The sequence below is a fragment of the Cavia porcellus genome, unplaced genomic scaffold (genome assembly GCF_034190915.1).
Source record: "Cavia porcellus strain 051 isolate PalLab524CR breed Dunkin Hartley unplaced genomic scaffold, mCavPor4.1 scaffold_29, whole genome shotgun sequence".
Classification (NCBI taxonomy): Eukaryota; Metazoa; Chordata; class Mammalia; order Rodentia; family Caviidae; genus Cavia; species Cavia porcellus.
In genome coordinates this window covers 49,789,445-49,804,521 of record NW_026947512.1, presented here as the reverse complement: position 1 = coordinate 49,804,521, position 15,077 = coordinate 49,789,445, and the positions used below count along the sequence as shown (strand labels likewise).

At 39.3% G+C, this 15,077-nt stretch overlaps 1 protein-coding gene across 2 annotated transcripts in view; it reads right to left on the bottom strand.

The window, feature by feature from the left end:
- The window catches only part of Chrnb3 (cholinergic receptor nicotinic beta 3 subunit), a 50,559-nt gene that overhangs the window by 23,721 nt on the left and 11,761 nt on the right, over positions 1 to 15,077 (bottom strand). The window contains exons 2-3 of one of the 2 annotated variants that reach the window (XM_013146810.3): positions 9,589 to 9,740; positions 8,423 to 8,467 (exon numbers count right to left, since the gene is read on the bottom strand). In XM_013146810.3, the coding sequence (XP_013002264.1) occupies positions 8,423 to 8,467; positions 9,589 to 9,740 (197 nt within the window). The remainder of the gene's footprint in view (positions 1 to 8,422; positions 8,468 to 9,588; positions 9,741 to 15,077) is intronic. The other variant, XM_063239937.1, reaches the window with a different exon arrangement.

Genomic DNA, 15,077 nt, shown 5'->3' with positions numbered 1-15,077 from the left:
GATATTTGAATTCTTCCAGGGTTTGGATTGTTAGTAATAACAATTGCACACTTTTTGTGATGTTTGTAAGTAAAATAAGTTTTTATTTCTTCTCAGTAAATAGGAATAGGATGGCTGAGTAGCAGAATAGGTGTATGTTCAACAGCACACAAAATTGCCAATATTCTGGAATGACTGAGTCATCTTCTGTTTCCAACCCACTAGCAGTGCTCGAGAATTCCAATTCCTTTTTTTTTTTTTCCTGTCTTCTTCCATTTAAAATTTTACTCATACTGGAATAGATGTGATATGGTTTCTCTTTGTAGCTTTGACTGATCAGAAGCCAGTCGGCATAGCATAAACTTCTGCTCAGCAGTTTGAACTCAGCCAATTAAATATTTTGCATAGTCTTTTCATATGATTGAGTTTTTAAAGATTTCTTTATACATTCTGGTTAAACACTTTTTACCAAATGTTTCATTTGCAAACATTTGCTCACAGTTTATCTTCCTTTTCATTCTTTTCTTGGAGTCTTCTTTCACAAGACAAGTTCTCAAAATTTATTTTATCAATTTTATTTTTTATAGATTTTATCATGTGTTAAGAAGCTTTGTCTAACCCCAACTCACAAAGATCTTCATACATGTTTCCTTCTAAAAATGTAGTAGCTCTATAATTCTACATACAAGTCTAAGACCTACTTTCGATTCATTTATAAGGTACAAATATGTGTTATACTCTCCTTTCGCAGATGGATTTCAGTTTTTCCTGCTCCTTTTATAGAAAAGACTACGCTTTCTCCATTGAATTTGTCAGAAATCAGTTCACAGTATAAATGCATGGTCCTCTGGGGGCTCTGTTCTATTTTGTTGGTATGTGTCATCCTGTCTTGATTACCATAGTTTTAAGATAAGTTTTGAAGTGTGAGCCTTCAAAATACATGCTTTTTAAAAAAATTTTTGACTCTCTAGGTTTTTTACACTTGCACATGTATTTTTTAGATCAACTGGCTACTATGGACAAAAATTTCTGCTAATCTTTTAATTGTGATTGATTTGAATATATAGATTAGTTAGGGGGAGAACTAGTATCGTGTTTAGTTTTTAATCCTAGACTATCATTTGTCTTTCCATTTATTTAAATACTCCCTGATTTTGTTTTGTAATTTTCAGCTTACAGATACTATACATATTTAGTTAGATTTGTACCTAAGTAGTCCACTGTTCTTTTGTTGTTATTGTAAATAGTTCTGAAATTTTAAAAATCATTTCCAGTTGTTCATTGCTAGTGTGTAAATATATAATTAACTCTCGAAACCCATGATCTTGCTTATTTCTTAGTTTTAGAAGCCTTTTGGTATATTTTCTACATAGACAATTATGTCATATGCACATAGTTTTATTTGCCCCTTTCCACTGTAAATACCATTTGTTGTTTCTCCTTGCCGTAATTCACTGGCTGGGATCTCTACTATGACAGAAAGGAGAATGGTGACAGTAAACATTTCTAACTTGTTTCTGATCTTTGAGGGAAAGCATTAAGTTGTTCAGGATTATATGTTTAGTTGTTAGGTTTTTGATAAATGCCTTTTTATTAGATTAAGGAACATTGTTTCTATTTCTAGTTTGCTGAGTTTTTAAAATCATGAATCAATGCCAAATTTTGTCAAAACTTAGCAGCTACTAAGTTTTTCTTTTTTAGTCTTTTAACATGATTTTTCTTCTTTATCATTTGCTTATCCTTCTCTGGTTTGTTAATATGATTGACTACTGCTTTTCAGACTATGAAAGCTGGAAAATTCTCGTCCAGCTGCGGCTGGGCAGGGTCACCTCTTCCTGTTCGCGCTGCTGTCCTGGAAAGACCCAGTACTCATTCCAGCAGGCTGTACTTGGCACAGGGCCCCAGAGACAGCGCCCGCTCTTATGGTGCCATCTTTACTGTCACGGAGCCACCTACTGAGGCCATTCTACCAAGTCTCAAAGCCCTTTACAGACATCGGCTTCACACTGCAGATGTTCCAGGATTGAGAGTTGTGTATTTGCAGGAAGTAGGAGAGCCAGGATAATCCAAGCCAAATATCAGAGCTACTCTCTAGCTAAGAAAAAATGTAGAAAAGTGCTCCAAGTCTAAGTTTCTTATTTTTGGAAAAGTACAAAAAATCCATTAAAATTATAATTTGTTCTTACATATATTATCTGAACTATCACTCATAAATGTCTATAATGTCAAAATTGTAAGATGTTTTTACCATAAATTTCTCAATTATTCTTCCATTAATACTAAGACCAAACAATAATGAGCAGATTAAATTGTGCTGGATAGCCCCATTTTGGTGGATGGTAGACTGCATATGATTCTGGCCCCACAGATTATAATGATGCTGAAAAATTTCTCCTGCCTCCTCACACCATGGCCACAGTAATATCACAGCACAATGCATTGCTCACACATTTGTGGTGATACTGGCATAAACACATTCACTGTGCTACCAGTCATGTGACAGTTTGGCACATACACTCACATGCAATGCATGACACGAAGTAATGATAGATGCTGGTGCTACTGGGCTCTATATTTATCACACTGTACACTTTATCATTGTTTTAGATGCATGTGTACCACTTAGCTGTGGGCACCTCAGGCAGGCCCCCAGGAAGGGTCCAGAAGCAGTTTACATGGCGATGGCAAGGCCTGGCTTACAATACACTTAAAGACTCTCCCTGGGATAAGAGGAGGTGAAAGGTTGCTATTGATAGACTTAGGTTATTCCGTGTATTCATATTATAGCTTTTGTTTGGTTTGGTTTTGTGATGCTGGGGGTGGAAGCAAAGCTTCAGTGCCCTTTGGCTATATCTCTAGTACCTGCATCATAGTTTTTAACAACAGAGTTTTAAAAGTAAAATCATGTAATCGTTTAATGGAAAAAAAACTTTATAGAATAACAACATGAGGAAATATTGATGTACAATTATACAATCAATTTGTGTTTTAAACTAACTGCTATTACACAAGAGTGAAAAGTTAAAATAAATTTAAATATTTATAAAGCAAAGGTTATGGTAAACCCATTTATTAGTGAGGAAACAATGTTTTAAAATAAATTTAGTGCAATCCAAGTGTCCAGTGTTCACAAAGTCTATACAGTGGACAGGAGCACTCTGGGCGTGGGTAGTGCTCCCTGGACTCACCGTAGCCACTCCCAGACATTCGAGCATGCTTACACAGGAGCCAAGCATTGGGCGTCTTTTAGGATGTGTTCTTACTGTACTCTTTCTATGTTCAGCGCAGAAGTAATTGTGTTACAGACCCCTCAAGGAGTCAGTGCTGTGGCAAGGCTGTAGCCTTCAATCATAGGTTTGAGCATATTTCTCCAGGTGGGTCCCTGCCAGTTAGCATCCTGTGCCTGCATTCCTGGCCGTTGCCCTGAGATGCTCTGGAAGTCTTCATCTGTATTAGATATGAAAGTCTAAAAATCAAGTCAGTGTTGGTTCATTTTCATCTTAAGACAACAACCTGATGTATTGTATGCTTCATATTTCTGTTAAACCAGTGACTCATTAAGACTGTGAAATGTGATTTATAACTTAAAGGTGGAAAAGTTTAGGAAGCTGGCAATGACAACTCAGTAAATGTCTCAGGAAATGACATTTACTGAGCTGGTAACATGGATTCAAGTGATCTCACTGGACCTACTCCCAGCCCTAGGAGCTGAGTTTTGTTTTGCAGATGAAGAGACCAAGCGTCAGAAGTAGAACACTTGCTCAGGTTTATGTAATTGGCCCTTGGGGCCACACCCGATTCTTAACCAGGGTTCATTCAAACAAGAAATCCTAGGGCAGAGGAAGACTGAGAAGGAAGGAGAGTAAGATGGCCTGTAAATTCTTGGATTTAGAAGTGCCATGCTTAGTGTAGATAGTAGGCTTTGGGGACAAACACTAGACCTTTAAGGCTAGCTTGACTCTTCCTTAGCTGGTTTAATTCTTTTTTTTTTTTCCAATAACCAGTTCCAAGGTTATCTAAATATGCCTTCACTGTGTTTGCTGAATTTTTTGTTGTTTTAAAACAGAATTCAGCTTTTGGAGAAATATTACTGGTTTAAAATGCTCCTGGCAGCTACATTTTCCTCAGTTGCCATGGAGACAAGAGAACCACCTGTGTCTCAGCCACAGGATGCTGGCCACTGAATATTCTTTCAATTTTGTTCCTGCGCATTTACAACTCTGCCCAGCTCAGAGCCTGGCACAGCACCCAGCTTGGAACTGGTGCTCAGTGAGTGCTTACTGAGGGCGGCAGCATTCTTCGTCACCCTGACATGAGACCATCAGAGTGAAGACCCTGCACTTGAGGTTAGGAGGAAGGCTGGTCTCATGTTCTGTTTCCTTGGTGCAGTTTCCTAACCTTGAACATGATGAGGGGCAATGTAATAGGTGAGGGCACTGAGTCCTTTCTCGTGAGTGTTCATGAGTCGATGTTAATAATATATTTATGGTTTATAGGGTTTTGATTACTCAGTGGAAGCATAAAGCAGGAAGATAAATGGGGTTGTAAAATGTAATCAATAAAATAAAAATAGCGCCATGTGGAAATCTTTCTCTGGATGTCACTAGATTTGTGCCTTATGAAGGTCTTTGGTTGGGGAGGACAGAAAAGGAATGTCTACATGTGCCAGAGGAAAGCTGTGGAAACAGGATCAGACAGGAGAATTAAGTAAAACAAAAGCAAAGCCAGACAAAAGGCCCTGAGTGTGTCAGTGTATACACTCCACAGAACAGTGTAGGGCTGCATTCCTTGTGCAGTTACAGATCAGAGCCCTGGTCTGTGTTTGAAGGGAAATGAAGAAAGAAGAGAGACTGGGCTTTTTGGTCTTTATTCTGAGTGCAGTACTCTGGGATGGATGGACAGCTTGATCTGCTGTGAGGACTTTGGAGTCATATTATGGGGAATAGGACTGGGGTGGTTCCCAGTGTCTATACCTTTTTGGTTTGCAGAGCTTCCATTTGTCCTGTAAGATCCAAAGTAAATATCTCCTTTTGAGAATTTCCCTGATGTTCTCCTGTCTTGCTGTCATTTTTGTATCACTACAGGACCTTCTATATGCTGTTTATCACATAAACAGTGAAAAGTGATTCCTTTTTATATAACTAATGTTTTGTCCTCTCTTTGAAGGGTTGAACATAACTTTATCTCCCAAGCTAGGATCTGGCAACCTGCCTGCACTCATAGTGTCTCAGTGAAAGGAACAGAAGACATTGTGATCTGTTCACGCTCCACAGGAAGTTCCAGAAACCTTGAAGACCAGGCTCAGGAAAGGGACCCCCAGGACCAGTGCTAAGAGAACAGGTCACCTCCACTGGTTCCCTGCAGTAACCCCCAAGCAGGCCACTGCAAGCCTCCAGTAAAAGAGAAGGGGACAGGATAACAGAAGCTACTTTACAGAGGAGCTGGGAGAATGGCATGAGCTCATTCCTTGACCACACGGCGCAGTGCTCAGGATCTGCAGGATTATTAGCTGCTCTAGAGTTAAGACCTTTAAAAAACTTTGATGTTAGCTTCTCTTAGACTATCAATTTTATTTTCTTCTTTTCCTCTCTCCTCTCCTCAATTCCTTCCTTCCTTCCTTGTGATGCTGAAAATCAAACTAGGACCTCACATATACTAGACAAGCACTCTACCACTTAGCTTCAGCCCAGCCCTCCATACCTTTTATTTTATCCTTCGCCCTTTTTTATTCTTTTAGCCTTATGACAGCAAAAATAAAAAGTACAAAAGTGACATCGAGGTCAAGTTGGCCTGCTGGTCTGCTGCCTTCTCTATGTCCGCCATCCAGTCCACATCTCCTTTCTCTTTGGCCCCTACAGTTTACGCCATAACACAATCTTCACTGGTACTTGTTGGCTGCTGTCCCTTGTGACATTTTCATCCCCCAGACTCAGTCTGTGTGAAAGGGTAGGGCTTAGCACACATTCTCTATATTCATATGGCATGGGAAGCTTGCTTTCTCCTACTCCAGCTGCTCCTAAAATTTAGAAGCAAGTCTTCATTAGCAAGAAGGCTGAGTGCAGCATAAAAAGCCTTTGCCAGGGAATAGGAAACCCAGGTTCCCTCTGGGTGTGGGGTAGGGGAGGGGTCCTGGCGAAACATAGATAGTGCTAATTCAGATGGTTGGCAGCTCTAAGTAGGGAAGAGAAGGATATCCTTGCAAATCAAATGCAGTTAAAGCCCATTCTTCTCATCGTTTATATTATGTGGGAGCCTAAGTCAGCCAACTGTCAGCTTGTTCCTCTTCTCTTACTTTTTTCGGGGTAACAGACTTCAGGATTTTAGTTGTGACCTGAGAGCTCTTTGCGGTACTGTGATCTAGTGGAGTAACTTGGCTCAAAGCTGTAGCTAAAGCCTGGGGAGCTGTGGCTTCCGTCCTGTTATGTCTAAACCTGTTCTCTTGTTTGAAAAACTGCAAGAAAAATGAAAAACACCCACTATCTCAGTATTAAAGCCCTTGGTCCCTGCAGAGTTTCGTGACAGAAATTAAGAGCTTAACTTCAGTGAGTGGTTAGGGAAAAGGTCTGTAGGAAGAAGGAAGGTTTTCTTTGTTTCTGTTGATATGAAGGATCTACATCCCCATGCCTTTTTATGTTTTATTTTGAGACTGCATCTCACTAAATTGCTAAGTTATCCAGCTGGAACTTGGGCTGGAACTTGAGATCCTCCTGCCTCAGCCTTCCAGAGTACTGGGATTACAGGTGACACCATGCCTGGTTCACAAAGATTTTATTGTTTACTTGTTTGTACTGTTTTTGTTAACTTTCTAAGCCTGTTTATACTTTAAAATAAAAATCCTAGGTTCTTCTCTCCCGTTAGCTCAAATATTGGTCTTCTTAATAACCTTTATGAACTACAAAAAACCCTAAATTCCACAGCCTCTAAATGAGGGGGGTATACTATGAGACATGTTTATTTAATGTACTTTCATATATAAATCCCCAGCTCAGTACTTTTTCTTGGATATTTTTATTTGCAAGTAATATAGTACACAGATTCATTTCACCACTTGCTAACATGCCTACCAAAAGAAAGTTGTAAACTGTATAATAATTTTCTAATTCTGATTCATGTTTTACATGGTAGAAATTTAATGACAATGAAGGACACTCGGTTTCTTTTATCCATTGATTCTTACAAACCGCCAACAGAAACAACTAAACAATGTTTATAGAGCCTCAATAGATAAGTAATGTATTTCAGCATAAGCAAATGAAAAGAATTATATCTGTATAATTTAGATCTAATTTCTCACCAGGAATATTGGAAATCTACACGGATATCATGCAACAGCTGACTATTCCTTTTAAAAAGAACTACTAACAAAGCACACACACAATAAACAATTAAGCCAAAACTGTGTAATCAGGTACCAGTATTTTCTCCTTTCTCAAAATACTGTAAAATTGGATTTCGAAAAGTAATTATTTAGAGAGAACTCCAGAGCAAGCTCCTAAGAATTGTCTGCCCTCAGAAAACAGGAAATAGGTAAACACTCATTTGAGGAAAACTCAAAAGCCTCTATCTGGAAAACACACATTTGTTATGGGTTGGGGAGCTCCTGCTCGGAAACTGGTGGGCAGCATCTGTTATTCCCTCCTTTGAGGTCAGGGAAATAGAAATGATCCTGTAAAGGACAAGGGTCTTGGAATGGCTTCTTTATTCTCTAAGTACCCAGGGCCTGCAGGCAGGCCCCACTGTGCAGGGGTCATCTCTTCCTGCCTACCCTGACTCCAGCAGCAGCCCTGGGAGCATCACACTGACAGGTGCAAAGCTGGCAGCAATAGCTGGTATACAATAAATTAAGGGTCTGTCCTAAATCTGAGGGACCTGTGGCACGGCCCATGGCGGGCGTGTGGATGACAGCGAAAGGTCTGTGAAATCCTAGTTCCTCAAAGCAAGGTTAGCACCACAGCTGAAGACTGACTCACACCCAAATTCTCTCAGCTCAGTAGTTGTGGTTAGCAGACACTGAGATACCAGTTAACTAGTATATATTCTTGTGTGCTTTTCCAAAAATGCTTTGTGCCTTAGTCCTTGAGTCTTGCTGGCATCAGCAGTTCACCTCCATGGCTTCCTGCAGCCAACTGGCACACCCACTCCTGATCAAGCCATGCACCTAACAAAGGGGAGGGTCACCATGCCAGAGTGGTCCAAACTTTCCTGGACTTTGATCATCCCAGGTACCCTTGCAACTGAAATATGTATCTTCTCAGTGTTTTATCCCTTGTCACATCCCAAGACAGGAGATCAGAGGACCAGGATACTGTGCTCTAGTTCTTGCAGCAGAAGAGAAAACAGCAGAGGCTTCCCTTCTACCCTCAAAACCCATGCGCTAGTAAGTGCTATCTAAACAGAGGAGCATTTCAGTGAGTTAGCAGATACAGTTCTGGGCTGAATTTACCTGTTTAAGCCACACATTTGTTGTCATCAGTTGATTTTTTTCATCCTATAAAAATGATAATGAAAAAGAATTAAAATTGAAAGAAGTTGTACATTTAAGGTTTTTTTTGTTTTTTTTTTTTTTTTACTTTTTATTAGAAAAAGCTCTTTGAGTCTTATCCTGGTATTCAAAAGTACAAAAGAATTTAAGAATATTTAAATGGTATGTAATCTTAACATATTATGCATAATTTTCTTAAAAAGAAAAATAATCATTAAAACATGTAGCAGTTCATTATGGCAATATTTATATAAAACTGCATAACCCAGAAGATATTTTAACAATACAAAGGAGAAGAAAATATTCTACATATATACACACACACACATATATATGGTACTGTGAATTGAACCCAGAGCCTAGCTACATTTCCATCCTTTTATTTTTCATTTTGGTAGTCTTGCTAAGCTGCTAAATTGCCCAGCTGGGTTTGAACTTTTGATCCTCTCACCTTGGCCTCCTACACTGCAGAGATGATACGTATGTGCCACTGCGCCCTGCAGTGTTAGCCATATTGAAGACCAGCTTTGCATAATTTTGTAGAAGGAACTCTGGGCTACCAAACCAGCCGGAATGGATGTGTGGCAGAGCAGGGAACTTGAGCCACATGGGAGGATTCTTCTGAGATTTGGGGGACCACATATCAGGATAGTTCTATTATATTCAGGAAGTTAAAGTTCATTGATTTTTCCAAGAACATAATCACAACAGAAGTCAGAACACTATGGCATGGCTGAGTCCAGGAAATGCAAGGGCTCCGGTGGAGGGGGGCAGAACTTCCCTTGCTTGACCAGGCTCCCTGCAGGTGCTGGCACAGCTCCCTGAGTGCCACAGGGAGAAGCTGAGCAGCACAGAAGCTCTGCTCCATCCTCCCTTCTCCCCCACTCCCTACCCTGTCAGGAAAGGCCTGTCCTAGCACCACGTTCTGTCCCTGATCCCAGAGCCCACAACAATAGTGTTGCAATGAACATTTACTCCATGACAACTTCCTGTTCTGTCCTCCACCAGCTTCTTGGAGTGGATTTACTCTCACTATAAATTACTAAGGGTCAGACATGGGGGAACAGTCTCACACAGGAGTGGTAAGGAATGTGAGTTGTTTTAGCGCAGTGCCAAAGATTACTCACCACATCCACAAGCTGAGATATTTTCAATCCAAAATATACTTTTATGGTGTCATTAGAATTTAAAACAGGGCGAACCCATTTCTGATACCCATGGAACAAATGTCTGAGGAGGGCATCTTCATTTTCGGCTATTGAGCTGAATCGTGCAGTGGCTGTAAGAGTCAGGAGGAAGCCTGAATCAGTGGGAGGACATGGTAGCAGCTCAGCGTCCACTGCTGGCCAGATGCCCAGCCCATTCCCAGCAGCCGATTACAGAGCCCGGGGGAGGAGGGTCCCACCAACTGCACAGCCACCTGCTGCCTCCACACAGTGCATGGCAAGTCTGCTTCACTGATCTCATGCCCCACAGCACCCACAGAGGGTGACACTTCCATCCCAAGTGCCATCCGCAGCCACCCACCTGACCTTGACCCCAAATCTTATTAAAATGTAGCCTCCTCACAGAGACAGGCTCCCTCACATACTTTTGTTCTAGGTGTCATGTACAGAGTTTGTCAGGTACAGAGTTTGGTGTGTGTGTGTGTGTGTGTGTATTATTGTATGTACTGTGTACACATGAATTCTGTGTTGTCACTGATGTATGTTGCCATTGTAAGTATGTTTTACCTTTGTGTATTGTTATCCACATGTGTATATGCATTTTGTCATTATCTGTCCTCCCCTCAAGCTTCATGACAACAAGCGCAAGGTCCATTATATCTGACAATGTTTACCCAGCCCCTAGGTCCACACCTGGCCCTAGGCCAGCATGCACATAATGAACATGAAACAGATGTGCAGGAGTGTGCAGCAGTGTGCTGCAGCCACTTCTGTGCATTTATACATCTTCATCACACCCCTGTCTGTGCCCCTTCCTGCTCCTTTGCCTCCTTCCTCAGGACACCTTCTACCAGGAAGGTATTCCAGACCAGTAATAAGGTGCTAAACTCCTCTCAACCCCCAAATATGTACAAGCCTGAGCAACATCCTAATGCTCTGCCTTGTCTTTGTTGCTGGAATTGCTTTTGTAATCTAGGTCTCTTTTGGTTCCTAACGTATTTTAGTAATGTTTTCTCTAATTCTGTAGTGTATCCTAATGGTATTTTGATTGAGATTGTATTAATTATACTAAAGAGGTACTGTGATAAAAACAGCATGGTACTGACAAAAGACAGACTTGAGGCTCAGTGGAACACACTAAAAGATGTAGAAACAACTACAATCATACTCAGCCACCTTAACTTTGACAAATGATCCAAACACATTCACTGGAAGAAGGATAGCCTCTGTATTAAATGGTGCTGGAAAAACTGGCTTGCCACATGCTGAAGAATAAAACTGCAGCCATGTCTATCACCATGCACTAAACTAAAATCAAAATGGATCAAAGATCTAAATATTAAGACAGAAACAAATTTGCTAAAAGATAGAAAGGTAAAACTCTTGAATACACTGGTATAGGCAAAGATTTTATTAATAAAACCCTGATCACAGAGGAACTATCAGGAAGAATCAACATCTGGGAGCTCATTTTATTAAAAAAGCTTTTGCACAGCAAGAGAAACCAACAACAGTGAAGAGACAATCCACAACATGAGAGAAAATATTGGCCAGCTGTTTCTCAGGATTACTATCAAGAACATACAAAGAACAACAAAAACAGACCTACCAAATTTAAAGGCACAATTCAAAAATGGGCATCTGAGATGAATAGATACTTTTCAGGTGAAGAAGTGCAAATGTCAATAAATGTATGAAAAAATGTTCAATATCATTAGTCATTCAAGAAATGCAAATTAAAACAATGCTGAGATTCCATCTCACTCCAGAAAGAAAGACTTTTATCAAGAAAAGAGCTAATAAATATTGGCAGGGCTATAGAGAACAAGGAACCCTTCTCCACTCTTGGTGGGAATGTAGAATGGTGTAACCACTGTGGAAATCAGTGTGCAGATTACTCAAAAAACTATGATTAGTGGTCCCATTTGACCCAGCTATTCCCCTTCTGGGTGTCTTCCCAGAAGAGTTAAAAGCATCAAACCATTGCACTTATAATAGCTCAATGTTGGAAACAACCCAAATGTCCATCAACCGATGAATGGAAAATAAAAACATGGGCGTTTTTGGCATAATACAGTAGTACTCAGCCATAAAGAGAGGTAAAACTGAGACATGTGTAACTAAATGGACCATATTCATCAGCAAGATAAATCGGTATGCATGTATAAATACTGTATTATCTCTCTGGTGTGAGAAACCCAAAATGTAAATAAGAACAAAAATGTTTAATTGATAATGTGATGTAGGAAGAAACTGTTTAAAAGGAAAATGGGAGAGTAGAGAGGGAAAGAAAAATGAAAAAAGAATAAAAGGAAAACTGGGGAGAGGAAGAGGGTTTGAAAAGCGACGAGAATGGAAAAAAAGAGGAATCAAGATACATCATGTATAGATACAAATTCTGTATGATGAGTTTGGTTACTATATATACCTACATCGTACCAGTAAATTTTTAAAAAGAAACACCCTAATAAATACTCTCTCTCAAGCTGAGGATTTACTGGACACAACTGACCCAAGCGGCTGAGGAAAGCAGTCCAGGTAGCAGTCTCTTTGCCAGGCTATGGCAGCAAACCTAAAACAAGGAAACCTTTTGTTGTTTAAAAAATATAACCCCTCCCTGTACATTCAGCCCCCTATTAATATCCATGGCGACCCATTCTGCACCACCTGCATTCCTCAAGAAAATTTTCTTCTCTCCGCAGACATGCATGCAAGATCTCCAAAGACTGAGCCAAGCAAACCTGGAATTGCCATTTGGATGAAAGGCCCAACATGCACATGCGCGCACACACACAAGCACATGCACGCACACGTGTGACCTGCCAGAGGCTCCCACGGGTGCACAGAGGGGCAAAACACTGAAGTGAGGGCTCACTTGTAACAGAGAGAGGCCTTGCATTGTGCTCCTTTATTGAAAACCTTAATCTTGGTGACCAGTGAGTCAGGCCGAGGCGCGGAACCCCGTCCCAGCCTGGTGGAACTCTCTCCCTCACTAGTAACAACATGTGAAGCTCAAAAATATAGGAAAATGACAAAGACCAAAATGCAATCTCAAACATCCAGACCATCCCAAGAAAGCCTAGGAGTCATGTGCATAGAAGAAAATACATGCCACATACCTGAAATACCTGAAATAAAGAAGCAACTCTGGGAAGCCTTAAAGAAATTCAAACTAGAAATAATCTCTCAGGTAAAAGAAGAAATGATAAAAGAAATGAAGGAGATGCTGAACATAGCTAAAGAAGACACAGTTAAAAAATTGGAGGAACTAAACAAAAAGATAGAATCCCTGGATGAACAATATAAGAAACAAACAGATTATATAATGTAGATGCAAAGAGATATACAGGAAATCAAAAACTCCATTGAAAGTTGTAAAAACCGCCTCAATGAATATGAAGATAGAATTTCAGACCTCGAAGACAAGATTGCAGCCAGTGAACAGGAAAGGAAAGATCTTTTAAAAATAACAAGAAATCAGGAAATAACAATTCAACACATGCAAGATGATGCAAAGAAGAACAACATAAGGTTCATAGGGATAAATGAAAAAGAAGGGGACAACATAAAAGATATCAAGAGGATATTTAGAGAATTAATAGTTGAAAATTTCCCAAACATGAAATTGGAAACTGATATAAAGATCAATGAAGCATATAGAACTCCAAATAGCCATAACCAAAATAAAACTACACCTGGACATATAATAATCGCCATCCCAGAAATCGAACAAAAGAATAGAATATTAAAAGCTGTCAGAGAGAAAAGACAGATCCCCTTTAAAGGAAAACCTATCAGAATCACAGCAGACTTCTCAGCACAAACAATAAAGTCAAGAAGAGCATGGAGTGAAGTATTTCAGATCCTAAAGGAAAATGATTTCCAACCTAGACTGCAAAACTCCTTCAAAATCGATGGAGAAATAAGATACTTCCATTACAAAGAACAGCTGAAAAACTTCATGATCACCAAGCCAACCCTGCAAAAAATACTGAAAGACAGCCTAGATACATTAGGAAAAAACCACTAAACAAAGCAGACAATTAAACAGAACAGAAAGATAAAGATGCAACAGCAGAAAGATAACATGTCAACAATAAACCAATATATAACAGTTATAACCATTAATGTAAATGGTCTCAATACACCAATTAAAAGAAACAGACTGGTAGAACGGATCAAGAAACAAAATCCAACCACATGCTGTCTACTAGAAACCCATCCAAAAAGATACTCACAGACTAAAAGTCAAAGGATGGAACACAATACTTCATGAAACAGGAACCCCCAAAAAAGTGGGAGTAGCTATTCTGTTTGCAGACAATATGAACTTCAAGGCAATAATGACCAGAAGGGATAAAGGAGGACTACATACTGGTTAGGGAAAACTCCAAGAGGAAGATATAACTATCTTAAATATATATGCACCAAATTCCAGAGCACCCAGTTACATAAAACAAGTATTAACAGAAATGAAAAACCAAATTAGCAGTAACACAATTCTAACAGGAGATCTTAATACACCATTGACACCAATGGACAGATCAATCACACAGAAAATCAGCAAAGAAATAAAAGAACTGAATCACACCTGTGAACAAATGGACTTGATAGATATATACAGAGTATTCCACCCAACAACAACAGAATACACATTCTTCTCAGCAGTACATGGGTCATTCTCTAAAATAGACCATACATTAATTCACAGGACATATTTAAATAAATGCAAAAGGGTTGAAATTATCCCTTGCATGCTATCGGATCATAACACTATGAAATTAGAAATTAATGATAAAAGATACTGCAAAAATCCCACAAACACATGGAAACTGAATAACATACTCTTGAGTAATCAGTGGGTCACAGAGGAAATTAAAGAAGAAATTAAACAATATCTACAAACAAATGAAAACACAAATACAACTCACTGGAATGTGTGGGATGAAATGAAAGCTGGTCTCAGAGGAAAATTTATTGCACTGAGTTCCCACATCAGGAAAACAGAATGAATACAAATAAATAACCTGATGTTACACTTTAAACATCTAGAAAAAGAAGAGCAAGTAAAGCCCAAAGCCAAAAGAAGAGAAGAAATTATAAAAATCAGAGCAGAAATTCATGCAGTAGAGACTAAAAAAAAAAAAAAAAAAAAATCCAAAAAAATCAACGAATCAAAGAGTTGGTTCTTTGAAACAATAAATAAAATCGATAAGCCCATAACCAACCTTATTTTAAAAAATGAAGAAAAAGCTCAAATTCATGCAATAAGGAATGAAAGAGGCGAAATCACTACAGGCCCTAAAGAAATATAGAACATCATCAACACCTATTTTGAAAACTTCTCCTCTCAAAGGTTTGATAACACAGTTTCCTAGAAGCATATGAAGTACCAGAGTTAGGTTATGAAGATGTAAAACTGCTGAATAACCCAGTTTCTATTAATGAAA